Source organism: Lathamus discolor, chromosome Z (genome assembly GCF_037157495.1).
Source record: "Lathamus discolor isolate bLatDis1 chromosome Z, bLatDis1.hap1, whole genome shotgun sequence".
NCBI lineage: Eukaryota > Metazoa > Chordata > Aves > Psittaciformes > Psittacidae > Lathamus > Lathamus discolor.
The window spans coordinates 20,206,300-20,230,963 of record NC_088909.1 but is presented as its reverse complement, the minus strand read 5'-3'; the positions used below and the strand labels follow the sequence as shown (position 1 = coordinate 20,230,963).

The following is a 24,664-nucleotide window of genomic DNA, read 5'->3' as shown; positions in this document are numbered from 1 at the left end:
AGCGCTGATAACACCGATGGTTTTAGTTGGTGCTCAGTAATGTTTAGTCTGACCAAGGACTTTGTGAGCCTCATGCTCTGCCAGGGAGGAGGGGGAAGCTGGGAGGAAGCAGAGACAGGACACCTGACCCAATCCAACCAAAGAGGTATTCCTTACCACAGCAGCATGTTGTGCTCAGTATCTAAACTGGGGGCAGTTACCCAGAAGAGGGAGATCACTGCTTGGGTCAGGCTGGGTATCGATCAGTGGGTGGTGAGCGGTTGTACTCTCTTCCCTTGGTATTTCCCTTACCGTTATTATCATTGGTGGTAGCAGTAGTGGGTTTGTGTTATACCTGAGTTACTGGGCTGCTCTTATCTTAACCCGTGGGAGTTAACTTTCTTTCGATTCTCCTCCCCATCCCTCCGGGAGTGGAGGGGAGGAAAGGGGTAGGGGAGTGAGAGAGCGGGCTGCATAGCTGAGCTGCCGACGGGGCTTAAACCACAAAAATACATACATACATACATTCATACATACATATATATATACACACACACATATATATACACATATATATATACACACACATATATATACATATATATATATATACACACACATAACACACCCCACCCCCCCATATATATACATATAAAAACAAACCAGGAAGGAAAAGAATGGTTTCAACCTACGATGCTCATTTAAAAAATCACAACATAGCACTCCTGCCATGGAGTGCTTGATAAAATGATTTAAAAACCAAAGAAACAGAAAGTTGTCCGGGGGGGCTCCCGTCCACGGCTCAGCCTTTGAACCCACCAGTGTTTTCCCAGTCTGGCCAGTTCAGTAGTATTTTCCCAGCTGCTTTGTTAAAGCATGTTAAAGCCTAATCAGGATTCAGACAGGGCTGCCTGATGCACAGCCCAATGGCCTTTCCAAAGAGTGTTTTGTTTTAAAAGCTGCTTTTCTTCAGTGAGACCAAGATGTTTCGCAGCTCTGTCAGAACGCAGCTGTTGAGCACCAGCTTTGGCACGAAGAATTTCTTCACTTAAATGAAAAGTAGAGCACAGCACAGTTTAAGTGACATGTTGGCACAGTGAAGAATACACTACGACTCAAAAAACAGCTTCCACATAAACAGAAAGAACAAAATCCACCAAATGCCCACACTCTTGAGAGCCAGAAATTAGAGCCAGACGTATAATTTTTGTGCAATCATTTTGTCCCTTTCAGAAGAGACAAGAACTGTCTCTTGAATCAGTTAATCAAAATCTCAGCTGATTATACCATCCATAGTTTGTTTCCCAGAGAGCTAATTGAGAACATTTCAATATTCAAAAACTAAGTTGGTTTCAATGGGCACATCCATCTCCATAGTGTGGGCATAGGCTCCCAGGCGATCCCAGCACTCGGCTGGATCAGGTTTGCAATGCAAATAGCCAGGATTAGGGAGGGGGACAAAAGAAAACAGGAAAAACCCACTCAATCATAATCATCATTGGTCCTTGCCCAAGAAATGAAAGCACTTTCTGTTCAAATTTGAGACGACTGGAGCAAAGAAACCTGAAGAAAAGCATGGGCAGCTGGGCACTGCTGTTTTCCTGTCCACAGTGGGCTCTATCAAGTAGAGCCTACTCACACCAAAGGACACCAGACCTGATGTAGGTTGTGGGAATGCCATCCCAGAGGGTATGCCAGCAGGGACTGTGCTATCCAAATAAAGTGGTAACAATGATCTCTTCCATCAGGGGAAAATAAGTACTGGAGCAGAAGGACAGAAGGCTGCTACATGATCAAAGCTGCTGAAGGTGTCCAGGTGTGGAGCAGGGTTGTATGCTGGCAGGAGGATATGAAGAACCTCATGTTCATTTCTGATGCTGTGATGTTCCATTTCTGCCCAGGTTATCAGCTGAAGCATGAGGTGGATCGTTAGCTTCCTAGCAAGCTATTCCTTGCTTAATAGTCAGGAACAGATTTTTCTCTCCTTTGCCTTTGTCTTTGACCCCACCAGAATGACACATTGCTCAGGGTACTACCAAGACAGAGCTGTATGGCTTCTACCAAGACATCTTGCTTTGGCTCCTCTAGTGAGGAACAGCATCAGTCCAGACCCGCAACTACACCAGCAGCACATTGCTGGCATCTCCTCCCACTCTTTGGATGATACGCACCATTGTAGAGCGTTAAGCTCCATAGCCACATGCGCAACCACAGGGTCAAACATAAACCAGTTTTATTATCTGAGTAACAGAGAAACAGAATTAATCCTTACAAACTATCAGCCTAATTTTGAGAGCTTCTGGCCCTGTAAATGCCCTGATGATGTCTGCAGCAGGTAGAAATCAGACAAGAGCTGTGGGATTATTCCCAGCTGAGTTAGGTGAGGATGGGGACTGGGGATGCAGGGCAGGAGGAGCACACGCTGCTGTGCTCCCTCCCTCTCCTTAGAGGCCTCAGCACTGGCAGTCATGCTCTGCACGCCTGCCTCCAGCTCAAAACACACACTGTAACCAAGTCACAACTGCAGGAGACAGCTTGCTCCTGCTCATTAGCCCTAACATAGTCTTCACAGCTTCTACTGCACAAGTAACAGCCAGTGAAATTTAGACTTGTCCTTCCTCATCTGCTCTGCTTCCATCATCCTTAAGGAAGCAGGGCTGGCAGCCGGGCCCCGGGGAGCAGCTGTCCCACTGTGTCAGTCCGTGGCTGGATCCATCTCAGCCAGCTCCACTTCACAGACAGCAGGCTGTCCCCACAACAGCTCTGCCTGGGATTGCAGCCATTTAAACACTCATGCAGGGCCAAGTGCACCCCATCTCCCTGACAAAGCAGGGGCAGCCCGAAGCTCCCACCCTGTCCACGTAGGCACTTGCAGGGCTCTTGAAAATGCTTGGAGCTAAATCCACCCCTCCTGGAAAGAATGGTGCTCTCCAGCTAACATGCTTTGCTCTGCAGCAGGGCTAATTAGTGCAGGCAGAGCAGCTCATCAGCATCATCACCAGCATCCAGGGTGGCTCTGTGCAGCCGTGCCTCCCCTCGCTCTGGGGTTGAACACACAAACCTCCAGCTGGTAGCTGCCCTGACTGTACCCCACTACATCCCTGTGCCCCAAAACAACCCCAAATCACTCTGCTTTATAATACAGCTCCCTGTGGTATCTGAGCAGCAATGGGGTTGGGAGGCTGTTGTTTCCATGTTTCCAAGAAGGATGTTGTTCAGCATGCAATGGTACTGTGATCAATTTTCCCAGCTATCCCCCGTCACTGCCCTTCTAGACTATCACCCCATGACAGGTAACTGCCATGAAGGGCAGGAGGTGGCATGCTGCTGGATGCTGTACAGGCTGGAGAACCCCATTGCCTTCAGCTCTCCATTTGTCACAATCTTCCAGCAAATATGATAGCCTGGGGAAGCTGTGACAGGCTTCTGAGAGGCGATAATGCTTCTGTTAATTATTCTACATGCACAATCCAACCTTTCCTAGTGTTTGCCACTGGAGAGAAGAGCTCATTTAGAGAGACGGGGGAAATAAAGCCATTAAAAGAAAAGCTACAAGCCTAAAGAAGAGTTACCAAATGGCAGAGCAGCAGAATGCTAATGCCATGTTCTTGGCAACTTGTGAATGGAACTGTACAGCTCATTCGAGAAGTCCTGCTCCAGTGAGGAGGATTGTCCTCTGCAGCTATGAAAAATACAAAGGTTAGTAAAGGAATTCTTAAAATCCTGTGCCAGGACTTAATTTGTTTGTTCAACAGCCCCCTCCAACCTCCCCCTGCTTTCACAAGGACTGAGAAGTGCTCCTTCCTTCCAGTGGGTTGCATAGTGGGTCTAAGTGCTGGCTCAGGGAGCTGGAAGAAGATCGTAACTGTAGGTCAGACAAAGCAAGTCTATCACAGTAATATTTTTAAAGGGTTTTATCTGGTCATTTGTGATCCTACAACTTTTTTGACTTTCCATTTACAATGACTTTTGATACATACTGTTAGGAAAAGTTGGCAAATATAAGAGGATTTCGTGGGCAACCACCAATCTAATGTTTTCTAAAGCCCTGCTCTGCCACCAAACCAAGCATACATATTTAAATATGTGTGTTTACGTATCATACACATAATTTGTGCATTCCAGTAGCATTCATATTAATAGTGACATATCATTATCTCCCCAGTAATCTTCAGGCAGCTCCCCATAAAGCACTGCTGAAACCTCCTGAAATAGCAACTTAAAAAAACCCGCATAGCAAAGTCTTGCTTTTGCCTCCTGCTTCAGCTGGGAAGGAGGAAGCCAGTGTGAGCAACAGAAAGAAAAATCCCACTTGATCATCCTTTTTAAGCAACAGCAGGTTATGAGGATAACTTTGCCAAAAAACCACAAGTGAAATAAGTGACACATTTTGCATGTTCCTGCTGCCAGATGAAATAACCAGTGATGGTGGGTCTTGTACGCGGCAAGCACAGTCTTTGTACCCTACCATAGATGGCAGGTTCTCTTATGAGGATACTGGGTAATAAACCCCAGTCTGGGTGTTTGGAGCCTGTGTCCACCATGACACATTAATATCCTTGAGACATTTCCATGGCAGTCACAAAAAAGAGGGATCCTCACTAATTCCCTGGGCTCTTTTGCGGTATCTCAGTTCAGTTCATTTCAGCATCCTCCTAACTGCACCTTACTGGCAACAAGGTACTTCACTGAGTGACTGTGATGCCCAAGGCAGAAGCACACACTCCACTAGCTCAGCTACTCCTGCATCCATAACTAACCTCATCTTCCCACTCCCCTGCACCACTTTTCTCCTTTCCAGTATCATCCCAACTAAAGCAAGTCAACAAATCAGTACAGACATTCATCTTATCTCCTCCAGTAAAGCAGTTCTGTGCTCCTAAAAATACTCCAGGAAATTGAATCAACATTTTGTAATTTGGCTGGTAACAGCAATTACTAATAATCAGCAGGAACGTAATTTCCTTCAAGTTCTACTCTAGCTGTAACGTAATTTCAATTGCAAACTTTGCTTTGCACACCAAACAAACATGATTGACAATATGAGAAAAACACAGAGATAAAACAGTATCAAAAAACAGCCTTAAAAAGAAATAAACTTCTATCAAATAGCAAATAAGTGGCATTCAAACAGCCTTTTTGGAAGATAAAGTTAATATTGTTCGTTTGTTCCCCTGTAAAATGAAAGCTCCATTCCTCTTACTCAGTGGCAGCAATGCTCAAAATTGCAATGCTAGTGCTTGGGCACAGTGGAGCCTGAAGGAAGTATCCTTTCTGCCCCAAATCCCACTGACCTGCTGATTTACTGTGCAGAGAACAAAAGACAGGGGAAGGCGAAGAGCACACACAAGTTGAAGGACTGTTTGAGCTGCATGACTGAAGTCAAGCAAACTATTTGTTTCATAGTGAAAGGCACTTCTGCAGAAGGAAGCCCTGCTCTGAAATAGGTTTTCTGGAGACTGAAAGAGTTCTTGCAGATAAAAAATGAGGAATATTTTCTTCCTTCAACTTCACAAATTTCCTGTAGGTGTCAATGTTTTCCAAATCAACAAGCAAGTGCCAATTTCATGCAAGGATTTAAGTTGGAAGGGTGACGAACTCATTACTTTTCCTTTCAGCCCAGAACAGCAAATGGTAAACTGCTCTGTTCAACTATCAATTCCTCATGGGTATTGACGATTGGATCAAGCCAGCTTGGCAAAAGAAAAACGCTACTGAGTTGTAGGAACTCTTGCCATGCTCAGGAGCTGCACAGAAACCCTTCCTTGCCAGCAGCACCGTTGTATGATATTTAGAAATGGCACCTTTTCTCTCTGTCCAGTTTTAAAGACATCCCCTACTAAGGCTTGGAGAAAGCTGCAGATTCTCTACGATACCTGAGTAAAAATGGACTGCAATCCAATTTCCCACTTCAAGGAGACCAGAATAAACACCCACACCCACTAATCCCTGTCCACCCTGGTTTACAAGTTGACTGCATCTTTTCAAAGGCAAGATGAAAACTGATGAGCTCAGGCAATGCTAAAGATTATTTCAGAACAGAGGCACATGAGCACCCAAGACCCAGAGTTTATAGAGAGCCCACCCAGGAACATCACAATAAATAGACCTAAAAGACATAAGCCAGCGTCTAATGTCTATTGAAGAGGAACCATCAGAAGGGATGGATCATTCCCAGCTAATTTTAGCAACAAGATCATGACAATTCCCTTGATGCAGTGAATAACATACACCAAGCTGGTCTTTAACATTTCTGACCTTGGGGTAAACTTTGGGAAGCACACACAGATCAGGGGATCTTTTGGATGAGGGCAAAGCATGCACCACTCAAACTGGCAAGACTCTGTACCTGCTGCCAGAAGGCTTCATAATTAACCAGACTACTATTTTTTTAAAGCACTTGCTGCAAGGCATCTAATTTGAAATTAGATTCTCTTTTCGTCTGCTTTTGGACAGATTTCATCTCTCCAGAGCTTTAAGAGTCACACTGGAATAAGACTCAATGCTGGCCTTTTGTTTGTACTTCCTAACAGCCTAAGCTACTCAGGCTTTTGAAAATGGAGTCGTCTTGGAAAGAGAAAACCCACCTGTGCTCTTTGTACTGGTGCCCAGGGCCACCACTACCTGCTAGCAGGGGGGCTTCCACTGAGGCTTCGTGCTGATCCCAAACACCATCAGTGCCAGACACTTGTCAGAAGGCTCACTAGCACCTCAGACCCCAGCAAAGGCAGTCAGAGGGGGCAATGAGGGAGAGATGGCAAAGGCAGGTGGAGCGGAAAGAAACATCAGCTGTTAATGAGCCTGTCACCTTAATCTGATAGCTTGGCACAGCCTGTGAAAGCTTGCTTCTCAGTGAGAGCAGTCAGGTGCCATATTTAGCTTCAACTTTGATGTAACATCAAACTAAAGCACACCTAAAGCCCTCCCCTGCCATCGCTTTTCCCTGCTGCTATTGAATCTGCGATGCAGTCAGTGCAGTGCTGCTCATGGTATCCCCTTGCTGCCTTGCCCAGGCTTGCAGGCAGAGCTACAGCCACATTAGGCTGCTGGGACCAGAGTAGAGGCAAAGCATCTACAACACTGGCTGCAGGGCTTGTGCTGGCCTCTGTGCAGCTGAACTTCACCTTGAAGAGAAAGGGGCTGTTTCTATTCTGTGCTAGAGTAACCACTGCTTTCCAGGGGGTATTTTGTATGGAACATGAAGCAGGCATGGCCCAAGCGCAGGAGACAGAGACATCACAAAGAAACAAGACCACAAATCATTCCTGTTTGTCATGTGTAAAATAGCTGGATAGGACTATGCTTATGGAGATCCACACTGTTGCCTTTCGTAGCACAGAAAAGCTTTTAGATGAAGTGGGAAAGCTGAAAAGCCATTTCAATGTCCTCATAGGCAAAACTAAGCACCATTTCAAATCAGGTTGCACTAAAGAAAATGACCTGGAAAAAAAACCCACCGAGAGAAGTCACAGTGGCAGTGACAATGAGACACAAACTAAGCAGAAATGGAAATCTTGCTAAGTTCTGCAAAGCAAGTTTCACTTTGCTTAGCTCTCCAGAACAGCACTGCTACAGCACAGCCACAGCTACTTGCTGTGATCCAAGGGCTCTGTGAAATGCAAGGGTGTCAGCAGGGGGAACTTACTTGGTGTTGTCTGAGTCAATGGTATGAAAGAGCTTCTCAAGTTCTTCTTCATTGAGTGTCCCATCAGAAAAAAAGGCCTGAAACTCCTCCAGGGACAGCTTGCCATCATCTGCAAACAGCAACAGAGCCGCCGTTAGGGAACAGGCAAAGTGAGGGGCAAGACTGAAAATCAAGGGTTACGTTCAGATATAAAGATTTAGACCAAAATTATCTCCAAGTGCTTCTGCAGGACTGGCCCTCAACCAGTGCAGAGCTCATGGGCCACAGGGTGGGACCAAACAGCTCTGGCAGCACAAGAGCCAAGGAAGATGCATTGCTCCTCGGCATGGATGCACTGGCAGTTAGCAATTAACTGGGCTATTAACCAAGGCATGACTCAAGCCAAAAGGGGAAAAGCCTATAAGCTTCATCCTAAAAGTGACTTACATTTAAGAAATTATGGGGCATTTTGTCTACTCTGTGTTCAAATTATGTAGGATGTAAGAGACATGTAATAGATAGGAAAAGACCAAGGACTGGAATTAACATCAGACCCAGCAGTATCTTTTACCACCTCCATTCAGCTGCATCTTTTCCACCACAGTACCTCTCCCTCCTCTGGACAGAAACGTAAAACAGCACCTACTAAGCATACAAAACACAGCTTGCTTAAGCTGTCAACTGTTCAAACATACAAGCGCTGCGTCACCTTAATGTTGTGCCTTTACTTCTAAAGGGACCTGATGACGCACAAAATCCATCTGCCTGGCCATACGGGCTACAGCTTGCTGGGTGCCTTTTGGCTAACCTACCAGCAGGCAAAGCAGTTACAAGACAAAGGTACAGCAATGTTCTTCTGAGCACCTAGAGAGGTAATTTCAGCAGCAAGCTCCAAACTCAACCTTAAACATCTATTTTAATTCCGCCTCTGGCTATTGCACAGGTACTTTAGCAGCTTCACCTGCAGCTGTACAAAGAGGCCCTGCAAACATCAGTGGCTGGGCAAAAGTGCCTCTAGTTTCAACTCAGAGATTGAAAAATAACATCTGGATTTAAAAATCTGGACATAGACTCTGCATGTTATTTTACATATTAGCCCCCGAGTTTAATTTATCAGTGGGGTTACCACAGCCTACTTAAATGACCAAGAAAGAAAGAAAAATCTCAAATCCATATACAAGGAGATATAAGGAGCATTTCTTTGCAACTTTTGATGACAAGGCAACAAAGGCTTGCACTTAACTTAAATCTGGAACCTTTCTCTGAGGGCTGTGGACAGGTACACCATGACTTTAAAACCACAGCTGGAAGTAACAAAGTCTGGAGAAATCTCCTGTGAAGTTCAGCAGTAAAGCAATGAGAGGGAGACAAAAGAAACTCCAAATTTACCTCTATGTTTTTCTGGTGCAAGCTGCTGACACTGTGCTCTGGTGTACAGCAGTGCCTGGGGGAATAACCAGCACACATATTATTTAGAATCTTTCCACAGAAGATTCATAGACTAAATGCTGCCTGCCTCACAGTAGGAGAATGTATCATTTATTATTTAATCAGATCAGTTCTAAACCCTGTTGCTTCTCTTTCAGGAAATTACACTAGAGGACAAAATTAGCCAATTTACCACATACATATCAATATTTCTTTCTCAAACTAATTAAGTCTGCTGCTTCTAAAACATACCTGAATTGGCAAATGCTAACCGAGCTCCTCTTGCCTGACACAGACAAATTTAGACCAGTGATAAATTTAGTCTAAGATAGCTATTTAATTGGCAATTATGAAGGGAACACAGCAGGAGAACAGCATCTACAGCAACACTGGGTGAAAGGGGTATTATTTTCAGAGCAGCACAATGGCTGCAGAGAGTGCGCAGCTGCCTATATTGTTTTTCTGTGTTCCTTCCTCAAAATGTGACCTCTTTGCAGCAGGCAGGGTGCAGAATACTAAAGCACAGCTAAGAGGACGGGTCCCAGATTTGCTCTCTGTTTCTGGTTAAACTAAAAACATCTGTACTTTAACAAATACCTATTGCTTGAAGCGTCCCACCAGTGTCACCTGGAGGTTAACCCAGTGGAGACACTCTTGCTGAAGGAGATAAGAAGACTGAGCCTCATCCACCTCCACCTCTGCATCTTGCAAAGCTGGATGAGAAGCTGCTCCCACAGTGCTCCTATTTATGCAGTATCCTAGCCAAGATCAAGGTTTGGCTTCTGATCCTGACTGGCAATGAATATATGTCTTCAAGCATCAAGATCAAAAGGATAACGGCATTTCTATCCCATGAGGGCTAAACAGTTCTTTACATACAGTATGCTTTTCCTCTAAACCTTATATCAGTGCTTTTTCATCTCAGAATTGTCCTTCCACACAGAGCACAGGCAGAATGAAATTCCCAGGAAAGTCACATAAATCAACTTACTGGGAAACAGAAACCATAAAATGGAATTATTTCCTTTTTTTCAGGACAGTAATCTGAATTTACCATTTGCTCACCTCTGAAAGGCACAAAGGTGTTTCTAAGCTTAAGGAAAAAATAACAAACCAACCCAAAGCATGCAACTTTTTCCTCTACTTAATTTGTATCTTGGTGTTATTTTTTCTTGTTTTTTTTTTTTGTGTGTGTGTTTTTGTTGTTTTTTTTTTTTGTGTGTTGTGTTGTTTTTTTGTTTGATTAATGCATGCCAGGCTGCATTTTTTAAACATGCTGGTGTTTATAACCTGTGCCAAAATGCTGCTCTGACTCCTGTCTTCGAGGTGATAACGGGGGAGGCAGGTACTAACCACCACAACAGGCTGGATCACTGAAAACAAACATGCGCCAAATTTTTATTGGCATTTAGCAGCCCAAAGTAGCACAGGATGAGTGAAGGATCTAGAGGAAGGCGCATGTGACAGTGAATTTTATTTCATTGTTGTGGTTTGGACACCCCACAGAATTAGTTGGTCCCTAGCAGGAATTTGGATAAAAGTGGAAATTTTACTCATAAACAATGCCCTGAGACTTTCAGCCCGCAACAAACACCACCATAAGGTACTGGTCAGCTCTAAGCTGATTGTTGCTTAATATGAGCTGGAATACTGGTCTGCAAAAACACAAAGCAAAAGCCTTCCACAGTGAGGAGATAATCCTTGAGCTGCATATCTGTAATTGTGAAAGTCTGAAAGCCACAGGCTGCTGGAGCCCAGTGGGCAGGGAAGCCTGCAGGGAACTTAGGTGATAAGAGGAAGCAGACCAGGCTGGGACTTGGCAGAGAAAATTAAAGTGGTAGAAAATCCTGGGCAAGGAGGATTAACCACAACATTACTGACACCAGGCCTACCTGCTGGTGGGTGCTGTGATAAGAGTTGATGGAGATGCTGTGCTCCAGGAGCAGCCTTATCAGGATAGTTACAGCAAAGAAGCTTTTTCTTAAAGCAGAAGTGTCTGCACTCGCCAAAGAAAGGCTTAAACTTCCAGAAACTTGCTTTTTGCTGAAGGCTCCTGGACTCAAGATATACAAGTTCTCCAAATGAGCTGGCAGGTGTTGTATCAGAGTGGCAGCCTCAGCTGCAGGGTTCAACCTCACCCATGCCCTGCCCTGTTGGAGCTTATCTGGGGACACTTCAGCCTTAGGTAGCTGCTTTTGATATGAAGGATAATAGAAAAATTGAGATACCACACAAAATGTCACTAAACAAAATGAAGCTTCCATCAGTTTTAAGACCTAGAGAAATCTTTGTGACCTTTTTCACCTGGATGACCATATTAAAGGCGGGTAACCTATTCGCACCTACTCCCCCCACTCCCCTTTAAACACAGTAGTTGAAGTCAACATGTAAGCTAGCAGTGAGGGCAAATGCCACCAACTAGAAATCACCTAAATTGGTGCTGATCAGCTCAGAAAGGAGGTAATCAGGCCACAGCTATTCTGCCACCACTTTTTCCTGAGACAGTAATCTTCATGTTACTCTTGATTTTCAAAATAATTCTATCACATGCAAACACCAAAGCAAATTATTACCAGCCAGAATTATCAAAGTTAAAATTAACTGAGGAGAGAGGATGTAACAGAGAACATCAGAAAGCACCAACTGGGATTTTATTATTCCTCCACTTGCCATCATGAAAATCTGAGGAGTCCAGGGGCAGTCCTTACTCCTTCTAACTCACACAATCAGGCTATTCTCACCTACTAATGCAGCAAGGGGAAAAAAATCAAAATAAGATAATAAATAATCCAAAATATATGGAATCTGATGGCTGAGATTCTGGCAGTTCATTCAGCAACACAAACAGCTTATAGCATCTACAAAATAAAGCCACTGTTCTGAGCCTGAGTTTGCTAAATCCATTTTCAATTACATCAGGCTGAGATTGCTCATACATTTTCTAGATATATTATGAATGTATTTCATTACTTATTTTTTTACTCTTTAAATTCTAAAGTGCTTTAGGCCCCACTTCATGTGCAAGCACCACCACAGCCATGGGTAAGTAAATTGGATTTTTATTGTGGCCTGTGAATAAAAATGAAAGCTGTATTTTTTGTTTCTTTCTTGTGTGTGTGTGTGTGCAAACACACAAGCCAATCAGAACATGGACTTGCTTCAACCCTGGACCCTTCCTCCAGCCCCATTAAAAGTCAGCAGGAGCCGCGTTATCCATTTAAATGAAGCTGGATACAGGCTTGAGTTTTCAGCCTGGGCTGTTAGGAAAAATGACCTCCAGGTAAACAGATCTAATTTATGAAGAACCTTTCCACTGGCCAAAAGAGGGATGTGTTCACAGCAGCACCCAAAGTCTTCTGCAGCTCCTATGCAACTTGCTGAGGTACATAGCAGCCAGCTGAAAACTATCCACCCCCTTTGACTCCAGTATTACAGCGTTATTTCAGGGGCAACTGAATTGGGTTGAAACCAGTGCTGGTGATTCACCTCCAGCCTTGGCTGAAGGTGCAAAGCCACAGGAGCTCTGCATGAGAAGCACATCCCACATTTCAGTGGTTCCTTGCAAGGACACTGTGCCATTGCTGCTGAAACAGCCCCCAACAACGTCTTTGCTAATGAGATGTAACACACATAATTAAAAGGAAATTACCACAATTACTGCAATTTCCTAGCAAAAGGAATTTACTGAATGTCTCCAAAATTACCTTTCAAGTTAACTAATGCCCAGCCCAGATGTTTTTGCAAGGGTTGGTACCACACCAAGGAGTCTGCATAGATAACCTGAGTGTCAGACTGATGTTTCATTATGTATATATATGTATCAGTTGATAATCTCTGAAACACTCCTGTGCATTTCCTAATGCCAGCTGGGATTGCTGATGGGACCTGACTGGTTGATGCTGGCACAGGAATACAAAGGCTGGCACAGAAGAAGCCACAGTTTCCCAATCAAACAAAGCCTTAGACTGGACTTCAGAAGCTGGGATTTTGCTTACTCAACTCAGTGGAAAACACTTGATAAATGCTTTTCTTTGAACGGGGCATGATCCCCTCCTTCATCTTCTTGCCACTAATACACTTTCAAGTTGGTGTCTCCTGTCTTCTGCCAGTCACCCTACCACAGGTCCCACCACCCTAACCCACAGCACTCCTTTCTCTGGGACAGGCTATGCATGCCCAGCCCAATGAACAATGCCACATGCAGCTCTACTTTCAGCATCACCATTTTCTTTTTGCATCTGTTAGACAAATCTTTGGGATTTTTATCTTCCTGAGACATCTTTCCTGCCTATGCTCACACAAGGCCTTGTAGAGACGTAAATTGTACATAGCAAATGACAGAACATCTCTTAAGAAGACAGGCAACACCCCTCCCTAGTCAGTCATTCAACCTGGTAATAAAGACCAGCTCTTCTCCAGTAATTTGAAGGCACTTCTCTCCATATCAAAGCTCAGAGTTCATCGAACACAATATATAGCCAATTTTCCTTTCTGATCTGCAGCAGATGATGCAGCTTTGTGGTACAGCTGGAACTGATGCATATTCAAAATCCTTCAAGTGCAGTATATAGCAGGACTGAGTCTCCTTTCTGTGGCAAATTGAACCTTTTAATTTCTATTAAAAATGGGGATAAAGTTACTTTCATTTCAAAATGACCATATCAGTCAGCATAAGACGTTGAGGAATGACTTAAAAGCTTGGTTCTTGTCTAGGGTGATGAGCAACATTGCATGCAGCAAGTAGAGAAAGGCTGGCAATCTTCTCTGTAGGACTTGGCCTGGGTAGAAGTGGAGATTTCTACTGTAGTCAGAAACCTGCATCTCATTCCCACCATAAATAGCCTGTACATCAGCAGTGTCCACTAACATGTAAGAATATTTCCCAAGCTGCTCAGCTTTTATCATCAAATCAAGCCTTTTGTCATCCTAAAACTAGAAGTAATTTTGAAATTACTTTTAATAGCAGCTCTAGCTAGGTATCAAATGTAGGCCGGTAGGCAGGGAGACATACAGGAGAGATAGAGCATATTTTCTTCCACTGGCTTTTGTGTAGACTCTACCTTTTCTTTTTTTCAGTTTCCCAGATAATACCACCCCCCACCCCGCTGTAACGTGATATTTAAATGTGGGGCTTAGGGTTTTTTCTGCACTCACCCAATGTATTGACTTTGGATGTTTTATCACAGCTATTTTGGAATTTCTTCAAAAGAAATTTCCAATTCTTTAAATGCTGGGATCAGACTTCCCAATGGTACAAATAGCCTGGCCAGGTTCAATGCAACTGCTGCTTAATAGAAACTGTAACAAAAATTACCCAAACATTTAGAAGAGGATTCAGACAGAGATGCTAGCAGTCCACAAAGCTTCCTGACCCACCATTTTCCTGCAGAAACCAGGAGGTAACTTGTTTCAGTTTTCCTCTCATGAATTAGATTTCTTTTTTTGCAGTTTAAAAAGAAAACGAAAGTCAAGAGCTGATTTCAACTCATTTGCTTCACATCTGTAGCAGCACAAGGAAAACACTGAGTCAGCCCTTCCACAGACTGCTGCTCTGTAATAATTTATGATGACCACAGGTGATCAGGCCCCCGAGATAATTTGTATGTGGACATGTTGGTTTAGTTATGGGCACACTAGTGAGAAAACATTTGGGAAAGAAAATGTAGCTTGCAGTAAGTGACCTCCAGCTAAACCGCTCATGTTAAGAGGCAACAGGTGAACTCTCCATGCCTGCCTCTGGGCTCCAGCCTGGGCAGCTGAGAGGAGCCAGAGAGGAGGCAGCCCAGATAGGTGCACACTAAGGGTATGTACTGGTCAGTGTGGCAGCACACCTCAGGGCTCCTCTGGGCTAAATATCATAAATATATTGCATATAATAAGTTACTAAACATAAAATGATTGGCGGCATACCTCCTTCCCCCTTTCTTCACTCTCCCCAGTCAGGAGATCTCTGTTGCCAAGCTGTTGCACCAAACCCAACTTACTTCCAGACTTAAAAGCAACACTGACTCTCAGTTATTTTTCACCTTAGTTGGCATCAGCCTTTCTCTTTATACTGAGTGCTATTAAATGGCTGACTGACTTTGAATAACCACAGCTTTTTAGCACCTTTGGTTTATTTGCCCATTAAAACTGTTTCCCCTGTGGGTTACACAAGCACATGCCACCACAGCAAAGCAGCAGATTCCCATGCGGAGCTTGCAGCCTCCTGAAACAAATAGCCCGATTCTCCCTCCCAAAGGCTTTCATTCTCCATGTATTCAAAGATTTACCTTGCTCTCTCCATCATTATTCAGACCCATCTTTCTTTGTCTTCCTTAATGTTGTCTTCCTTCTCCATTAAAGTACCTTCAGCATCTCTTTTCCCACATTTCCCACCTCCTTTTTCTTTTTGAACCCTTGAGAGTGACATTGTAGACACAGTTGTACAAAACTAGAATTTCTGGTTTAGAGGAGATTCAGTGGCTGCAACACCATCAACCTTTGGACCCTACCACTTGATACCCCAAATTTCCGATTACTGCACAGCAGCCTTGTTGCAGAGCTCTTCTTCAGTCACCTCCCTCAAACACTTTCATTTCAAAACCACCAGTAAGTTCTCCACTACCAAACCCCTGGTCAAAGCATATGAGCTACTGTCAGCCTCTCTCAAGATCTGATCTAAAGGGGAAATAAAACACAAAGACAGCACAGGTTGTCTTTAATACAAGACCAGTCTGTGCTCCAGTAATCTCAAAACTGTAAATCCTGACTTCAAAACTTCCTCCTCCCATTTAAGGCAAAATTCTCCCAAGGAGACCTTGTTAAAAGAGAACAGAACCTGCCTCCTACATTGCCTTGAAAACAACTATTCTGCACCGGAAGTACTACAAATCATGAAAAATACATTATAATGAACAGTGGGAGAAAATCTAGTATTTGGATACTCATATTAAAATACTGAAGAGCATAGCTCCTATTTTCTTATGCAACAAATAGTTAATTTCTATGCATCAGCAAACCACAGTATGTTAGACATAATTTCCTGCAGGGTTAAGTACTTCTTTGTATGCACAATAGAGGTGGCCTGGGAATCACAGAGAGCTATTTAAATCTGCTACTGAGCCCCACCACCATCAAAGCAGAGGAGCGGGTTTATCTTGGAGATTGTTTTGCAATTCCCTCCACACACGTCAAGAGCTACAAATGGTTTGAGGCTGTTGCAAGGCTCCTATTCCTGCCATGCCATGGTCTTCCTTCAGACGCATCATATTGGATATGCTGAAAGGCAGAAAGCTGGGGGAGACGGGCAGAGACAGAGAACCATGGCAGCACTCAGAAGGTCTTCTGCAACGAGTTGGGGTCTAAGGGAGCTCATGCGTTCCTGAACTCCGCATTACATTCACTTTATCTGAACAAAAAGCCTCTGAGAACCCACACAGGTAACATATTGCAAAGTCCCTTCTCTCCAGGGTGGCTTAGGACAGCCCAACAGTGCCTGACCTCCTGCTATCTGCAGCAGCAAAGAGGGAAACCTGCGTTTCTCTGTAGGGACAATTCAAAGTATCACATCTGGACCACCCAGCTTTCAGCCTCCTTGGAAAGCTGCAGCAGATGCATGCCTGAACAGGAAAGTGAGAAAGAAGAAGATTTTAGGCAGCAGGTTCTTTATCTTAAGTAAAATCATGTGGGGAAACACCACTGCTTACTGGCAGTAACTTCTCACGTGTTCCTAAAACACATTACAGTCTGTACAGGACCCTCTCACTCCCGAAACAGCAGCAAAACAGGAAAACCTCTGATGAGGGAGAGAGAGGATCACATAAACTATGCTTGCAGCAATTCAGACCATAGCAGAACCCAGCCCGCGGAGCTGTAGACCTGCAGCAACGTTGCCAAGTAAGTGTGTAAGTAGCAGTTTTTCTGACTACATTATTGTCCAAACTTGGGGGTTATTTCACTGGAAGATCAAGAAGGAGATATATTGGCATCATACGGACCTCTTCTGCCAAATTAACATCCCTCTGTCTGGTTGAGGATAACTCAGAAAACAGATTCAGAAAGGCACTGTATGTTATTGCTCTGTGCCCCAGCTGGAAACACATTAGCTGAAACATTCAGGAGCTGTCAGGTCCAGGCACACTGCCAGCGCGTAAATTTTCAAACTTGGTCATTAATCTTTGGCAGAAACATCAAAAAAAGTGAACCTGGGAGGAGGTATCTGTAGTTTTCAATCAAGCTGAAGCCGAGCCTAACACTACCAGCTCCAGTACACCCTGGCTCTGCAACAGCCTATTAAATCCACATTCCTTGGAATGCTCAGACACAGGCACCAAACAGCCCTAAACCCCCTCTGCTCACCATTAGCCAGCCATCCTCACTTGCTTTTTCCTCTCTAAGATGAGAAGATGTGCAGATGAGTATTCCAGAGAGCCAGGGTAGGGTCTGCACTGTTTTCAGCTCATTACACCCAGCACTTAGCTTCAAAATAAAAAAAAAAAAAAATAAAAAAAGGAGGAAGAAGCAAGTGTTTGAGCAAAAGCGGAAAACTTTATGAAAATGCACAGTGTTTCCTCTCCAAAGTGTGGTCCTGGTGTGGCCAGGGCAAGGCAGGGAGAGAACCTCTGGGGTGTGGACTCTTCTCCATGGGGCTTGCAATGCCACAGTCAATCTGCTCCTCTGCGACTGCTGCTGCCAAGAAAGAGCAGCCTGGGCAGGAGCTACGCCTGGCGTTCCAGCTGCTGCCCTTCTCAGGGAAGCAGAGTGCTCAGTACAAAAATGGCAATGAATGCAACTGTAACATCTTGTTTGATTTCCTGAGCTACAAACTGAAGGGTTTACTATAAAAGCCAGAACCGGGCCCAGGGTACAAAGGCTGCAGCAGTTCCCTGTGGGATAGAGGTGTCTCCCTGTGTCAGGAATGAGTCACCCAGCCATGGGCAAGTCTAAAACCTCACCTGGATTCTGTCACTTGCATCAGTTACATTGTGATTTTGTTTCCCACTTGTGAAATAAGCATTATTCTGTGCTTAGTGAAACACTCATAGCAGCGCTTTGCATCCGCTGCAAATGACCTTTTATTACCACTGGTAAGAGGAAGGCAGCAGCACCACGGCTGTTTTGATGCAGTAGCCACTGGAGCTGTTGACTGTTAATAAATTAGTAGCAAATTACCATGGATTAGGGAGCTACAAACTCATCGCTTTCTGCAGTCCCATGGAACAATATCCAGATTGCATTGGCAGCATCCACAGTTTTCCATTCAGCTAACAAGCTGCGCAGAGATGAAGACAGCAAATTAAACTAACTCGAAAAGCAGATCCCTCATTTGCATTCTCAGAAGGCAGAAAAAGTTACCCTACTGCATAATCATTTGTAGCATACAGGACATACAGCTCCTTGTGCCAGGACTCAACAGGTACTTGAATAGTAAATCAGAACCTGCATAATTAGTATCTCGCTTCCTTGTCTTAACCCTTGAATGGTGAAGTTCAGGTGTAAGCCCACAACTCGGATCTCTTGCAAAACAGATTCTTAATTTCTTGAAACTCAATGGTGTCAAAATTCCCACTGAAAAATTTTCAGGTTCTAAACCAAATTAGTGCTCATATTTGATGATCCCTCTCTGAGAAACTCCTTTGCCAACAGCCATATCTCCTCCAAAACCTTCTTTTTGGGGGGTAATCTTTGCTTCAGGACCTGGTATAAACAAAAGCCAGTGCAGTCCCACCCTATGGGATGCTCCTGCATGTCTCCAGCGCTGCACATCCTGGTTCCCTGTGGTTACACAAGGGAGAGCTATGTAGCAAAACCTTGCTCAATCCAGCACAGTTGCTCTAAATTTTATGCTCCCACTTAATCAGCTTCTGCATTTCTCATTTATATTCTCAGAAAAATATATGAGCCCTATGCTCAATGTCTCAAGCTGTTTGTCCAGGGCAGGATGGGTGCCCCAGCCCTGTCTGAGATATTTAATGTCTCTAAAGCAAACAACGCAGATCTTTTCCGCACTCTTTCATCTCTTTGCTTCGGCAAGCGAGCTGAGCAGCACAGAAGCAGAGCCATCCTGCGGGGAAGGTGCATCTGCTCTGACAAGATTGCAAAGAAAAAATCCTAACTCCATTTTTCTGCTCCAGTGAATTAAACAAGAGCATCTTCAATCACATACTTTGCAACTCGTTTTTAACAAAGCTGCAGCACTAGTATATTTTCTGGTTTTTTGGGTTTTTTTTTTTTTTTAGTTGTTCATTTCAGAAGTAGGTTAAAAAAAATTACAAAACAACAGGACTCTTACAAGGCTTTTTGGTTTTACGGGAAGGGAAAGATATTTTGCTCAATTTTCCACAGTGCCCCATGGTGTAGACAATAGAGAATAAACTATAGATGACAAAATACAACATTAAACAAACGATGAATAAAATTAGAACAAGAGCCATCACAGCATTGACCTGCACAATGAAAACCTACCCTCAGATCCATGCCAAACGGGCACTGGTTTTACAAGTAGGCCCCAGCACTGCAAAAGGCTGAGGCAGAGCATCCCCAAAGTACCCGTTCTGTATGCTCCACTCAAAACTGAATTGCAAAGCAGCCCAATCCCATTAGTATCAGCACAAAAGGCAGAGGGAAAGTTGTGTATCAAGTCAAGACTTTTGTTCTGAAGCACCCCTGGCACCCATATCTCAGCATCTCCCCATCAGTTCCTTTCCGCTCCCATCCCCAGCATCCCAGCCACTGACTGAGGTTCTGCAGTTCAGCCCAGCTTGCTTTAATTTGCCTAAATCTAGGTGAGAGAAAATATTTCAAGGGCAAAGCCACTGGAAAAATGGTCACAAGTTTTGTTTCTTTTTTTTTTTTTCCCAGGGGAAAATGTGGTCATGTGGCTTCTCTTCTTAAAGAAAATCCCACACCCAAAGGATTTCAAGTTTTGTTTCCATTTAATTCCAACATTTCCCCTGAATACTAACAATAACCTCTCAATTTTGATTTCACCTTTCCAGAGCAAAGCTAAGTTTTCACTGAGTTCCTAAGAGTGAACTGCACCCACTGGTGTTTTTCATTGAAAATTAAGAGACATAAACGCAGAGGAAGTTCAGGTTAGATCTAAGGCAGAAGTTCTTCCCTGTGAGGGTGGTGAGGCCCTGGCACAGGTTGCCCAGAGAAGCTGTGGCTGCCCCATCCATCGCAGTGCTCAAGGCCAGCTTGGACGGGGCTTGAAGCAACCTGCGCTAGTGGAAGGTGTCCCTGCCCGTGGCAGGGGATTGGAACTGGATGGTCTTAAAGGTCTTTTCCAACTCAAAGCAGTCTGGGATTCTATGAACCAATGGGGGATGAACAACAGCGTGACTGTGGGCACACAAGAATTGTTACCTAACACAATGCTGATGAAGGGTCCCCCCACTCTCTCACCCAGCCCTGCTGCAGATCATTAAAACACTTCTCCAGGAAACTGGGTTTCAGGAAGCTTTTGTGAATTTTTAATGCTGTGTCCTACATAGTTTCTGCTGAATCTGCATTTTCTCCATGCAGTCTCAGCAGGATGCACTGCAGCTACGCAACTCGCAGTAGCATGCAGCTTTTCCTGGCATGACCATTGACCCAGGATCAGCCAAATGCCAAGCGGACCGCACATGGGTAACTTGGCAATATGCTGCCAGACCTTGCCAGTGAACCTCTGCAATGCAAAGCTTCATGAGCCACCATCCAGGCTTAACATGGATTCAAGCGATGCACCCACAGGAACACACAGCAACACTGCTGGTATCACCGTGTGTAATGGGTTCAAACTTAAACAGCGGAGATTTAGGTTGGATAACAAAGAAGTTCTTTACTGTGAGAGTGGTGAGGGACTGGAACACGCTATCCAAGGAAGTTGTGAATGCCCTATACCCAGCAGTGTTCAAGGCTAGGTTAAATGGGGCTTTGATCAACCTGGTATAGTGTAAGTTGTCCCTGCCCATGTCAGGGGGCTTGGAACTAGATAATCTTAAGGTCCCTTCCACCCCAAACCATTCCATGATTCTATGATTCTACGTCCAAACCCACCAGCACAACACTGTTTGTAGCCTCTGCACAGGAAGCAGCTGCTCTCTTTCCTTCTTTTCTCCTTAAGGTCTTACGAAACATGAAGGTGATGGCTGCAGCAGAAGGGGAAGCATGAGCAACCAGCTGGGAAACCAGTGCATTGTGCTGAATGAGGAAGAAAACGGCAACATGGCCCACGTAAAGATACACACCTAGTTTGACACAAAGAATGAAGCATGAACCACCTGCTTTCAGAAGAACTAAACTACCACAGGAGCATGGCATCACAGAGGGCCTCCGGTACTTACAGTGATGCTCAAGAGTTTCCAAGATAAAGCACACTAATTTGAACTTTCTTCCCCTCCCCAGGCTCTGGTAACAAAATCATTGGAATCCTTTTGTAGTTTAAAAAAAAAAAAAAGAAAGTAAAAATTCCCACCAAAAAGCATCTAGATTTCCCCAAAAAATGCCATCCCAGGAAACACTATATAAGCTACTTACAGGAAATACAAATTGCTGACATTTATTTTCCCCAGGGTTGGGGAGTTCTCAGACAGGGAGCATAGCCCCACTCCATTCTGCTTGGGACTTGCAACAGGAGTAAAGATAACCAAGCAACCAAGAAAGAAAAATCAAGAGTCACTCTGCAGATGGGTATTTCACTGCAAGTTGCCCGGCTTGGCAATAGAAACACTTGAGGGAACGCTTTATTTCTTTGAAATACTCAGCATTATAAGCTTTAGCTAATGGAACAGAAAATGTTAGGTTTAGCCCTCAGTAGTATCTCCTGTGATGTTCAGCCAAACCCTCCTTGCATGGAGGAGGTGATTTATTAGCACAGATTGGATCCATTTGAAGCAATAAGCATCCTGGTGCAGGAGAGGGCTCATCTAAGAGCTGCACCAAAGGAGCAGTTTAGAGAGGTGTCTTCTGTCTTCCGGTGCCAACAGCTCACATGTCACTGCCAAACCTGTCATGGAAAACATTTTCATAAAGCAGACAAATGTCGCAGCCTCAGAGGAGCACAGCTCCCTCCAGGCTCTCCTCTGCCTGTAGGAAACCCACTAAATCTACCTGCATTTCCAAACTATTAGCACAAGCTGGATTTCTAGACCAGTTCAATGCAGAAAGCATTGGAGTTGAGATTTCTGAGCCACCCCCTATCCTTAGGGACCTGTCCTCCTTATTGTACACACCTGAGCTTGAAATGTTTGTGTCTGTCTTACATACAATAAAAAAAAACCCATGAAAATAATCTAGGGTGTAGGAAACAAAGCAGTCTTTGCAAGAACACTGGTGTTGGTGAGGGTCATGGTGCTGCACGAAGGAGGCAATGCTGGCCAAGCAGGCAGCAGGTGCTGAACTACCTGCTTTCTCCCAGGAAACCCATCTGAGCACATTGAGGGTGATCTATGATCCAGTTTCCCTCCATGAAACCTTAGCAAACTTCCCAGCAAAGAGCAAGGTCTGGCCAAGGAAGACCAGGCTGCTGCATTCATAGGAAACCTCTCACTAACGGTTCAAGTGACATTTGGCATGGGAGGTCACAGAATCATGGTTTGGGTTGGAATGGACCTTAAAAGCTTATCTAGTTCCATGCCATGGGCAGGGACACCTTCCACTAGAGCAGGTTGCTCAAAGCCCCGCTCAGCATGGCCTTGACACAACATTTGCTGTTTCCTGCTATTACAACCCTAATTAAAGAGAAGCTAATTCCAAATCTCATCAGTCTCTCTCTCTCTTGGAGTATGCTGATACGCTTTGCAGAGAGACAGGCACTTGCAGATGATGAGCTTGGTGGTTTCCTCCTGTCGAAGTCCCGTGGGATATTTATGCTAAAGAACAACCTGTCTCCTATGTCAAGATGAGCCTCTATGAATCTGCGCCATGCTGCAATAGCTTTGAGAAACATTTAATCCTCATTCTTGTTTTAGAAAAGGACCCAAGTGTTCAGTGTGTTGATAATTCAAAGGTTTAGCAGTCCCAACATCCGAGAATCAGAACAAAGAAATACTGACTGCAGGCTTAAACCCAAATACCAAAACTGTGTAAGACAGGAGACAAAAGGAGAAAAAAAACCTGTTTGTGCTACACTGCAATGACCCAGTCCTGCTCTGTAGTGAATTATGAATATAATAAAACTGGGTTTTTTTTATGTTGCCTTGGTTATTTGGTCGCTTCCTGTATTAATACATTTGCTTGGTTCAATGCAGGGCTCTTAAAAATCACATGGGAAGGAAGTGAGTGGCTCCAGTGACCCACAGTTTAAAGTTCTTGGCATTTAAACAAAACACAGATCTGTTTGCCCAGCTGATCCTTCCTCTGGCTGTACCCAGTCCCCAGCTGGGTTTTGTGCTGAACAGCCTTAGCCTTCAACCCCAGGAGGCTGTGGCTGGGATGCGGCAGGGACATGCCCAGATGCTATTGCAGGGCACATCACCCCACAGCATTCGGCTCTTAGCAAAGCAAGGGTATCTCTGGTGTTAACTGCTGCTTTGGTCTGCAGAGAGGTCTCACGTGCCAACAGATACCTTCTGCTTTCATCTCCTCTACCCAAAGCCACCCTCAAACTTCCATAAGTTATCTTTTGGCCCATTTCTCCCTTATTAGCTCTCCTAGAGGGAGGAGAAATGAGAAAAATAACAGGTATCCTACTTCATTTGGGTATTGCAAATCTGCCGTTTTAAGAAACATCTACAGAAATTGTCTCCCTAGGCAATTAGGCAACACCACACCCTGATGTGAAGGACACAGCAAGCTAATAAGCACAGTCTCTGATTGCATGTGTTCCCTGGCTGCTGACCTTTAAAATGTCAGGGTCCTCATTTAGAAAGCAACAACTGGTTTGAAGAAGTTTCTAGTGTCTGTGTTCTTCTCAAGCCACATTAGCAGATGATGCTTTGTGAGAACATCCCCCACTGCTCTGTTTTCCTTTCCCCTCATCTCCCCAGTATCTCAGCATGTTTCACTTCATTCGCTCACAGTGCTCTTGCTATACCAGGACTCAGTATTTCTTACTACCTACAGTCTTACTTTTACAACTTCTTTGCAGTTAACTTTTCTTCCACTCAAATGCTACAGAACCGTTTTAGTTTCCAGCTTAAGAATTCTGCTTGCAAGATCTAAACTCTGCTGCTTTCCAGCAACTAGGTTACAGGATGCAGGGGAGAGGAAACAAATCTGGTTCCCTTCTTTGAAAAATAGAAATATTTAATCATGTTTTTACAGTCTTGTGCAAATACTTTCAATTATAATACACACTTTTCCCCCACTGTTTAACACCTAGCCAGTGTTAATCAATATCACTATCAATCCTGCTACAAAAATATAACAAGACAACTCTGCACATGGCTATGTTTGCATATAACCAAAGCCTGACCTCCATAAAGCCCAGGAACACACTCAAATCCCCCTTTTCCTACTCATGGTCTCCAGTTAGAAACCCAGACAGGCAAGTAGTGCCTTCCCATTGCTCACTTTTCCCAGGCAGAAGCATTTCAAATCCATGCGCTGCCCCTTCCTGCCCCTCTACCCTTCCTTTTCTCTTATCCCACCCCAGAAGGAAGCCACAGGGGTTGGTGGGTGTTGCACATTTGTTATCTGCAGCACCAAGGAAGCTGTCAGCGTGCT

At 44.3% G+C, this 24,664-nt stretch overlaps 1 protein-coding gene across 2 annotated transcripts in view; it reads right to left on the bottom strand.

Moving 5' to 3' along the window:
* The window catches only part of NECAB2 (N-terminal EF-hand calcium binding protein 2), a 79,936-nt gene that overhangs the window by 31,796 nt on the left and 23,476 nt on the right, over positions 1–24,664 (bottom strand). For both annotated transcript variants that reach the window (XM_065661725.1, XM_065661726.1), the window contains one exon: positions 7,625–7,733. In XM_065661725.1, the coding sequence (XP_065517797.1) occupies positions 7,625–7,733 (109 nt within the window). The remainder of the gene's footprint in view (positions 1–7,624; positions 7,734–24,664) is intronic.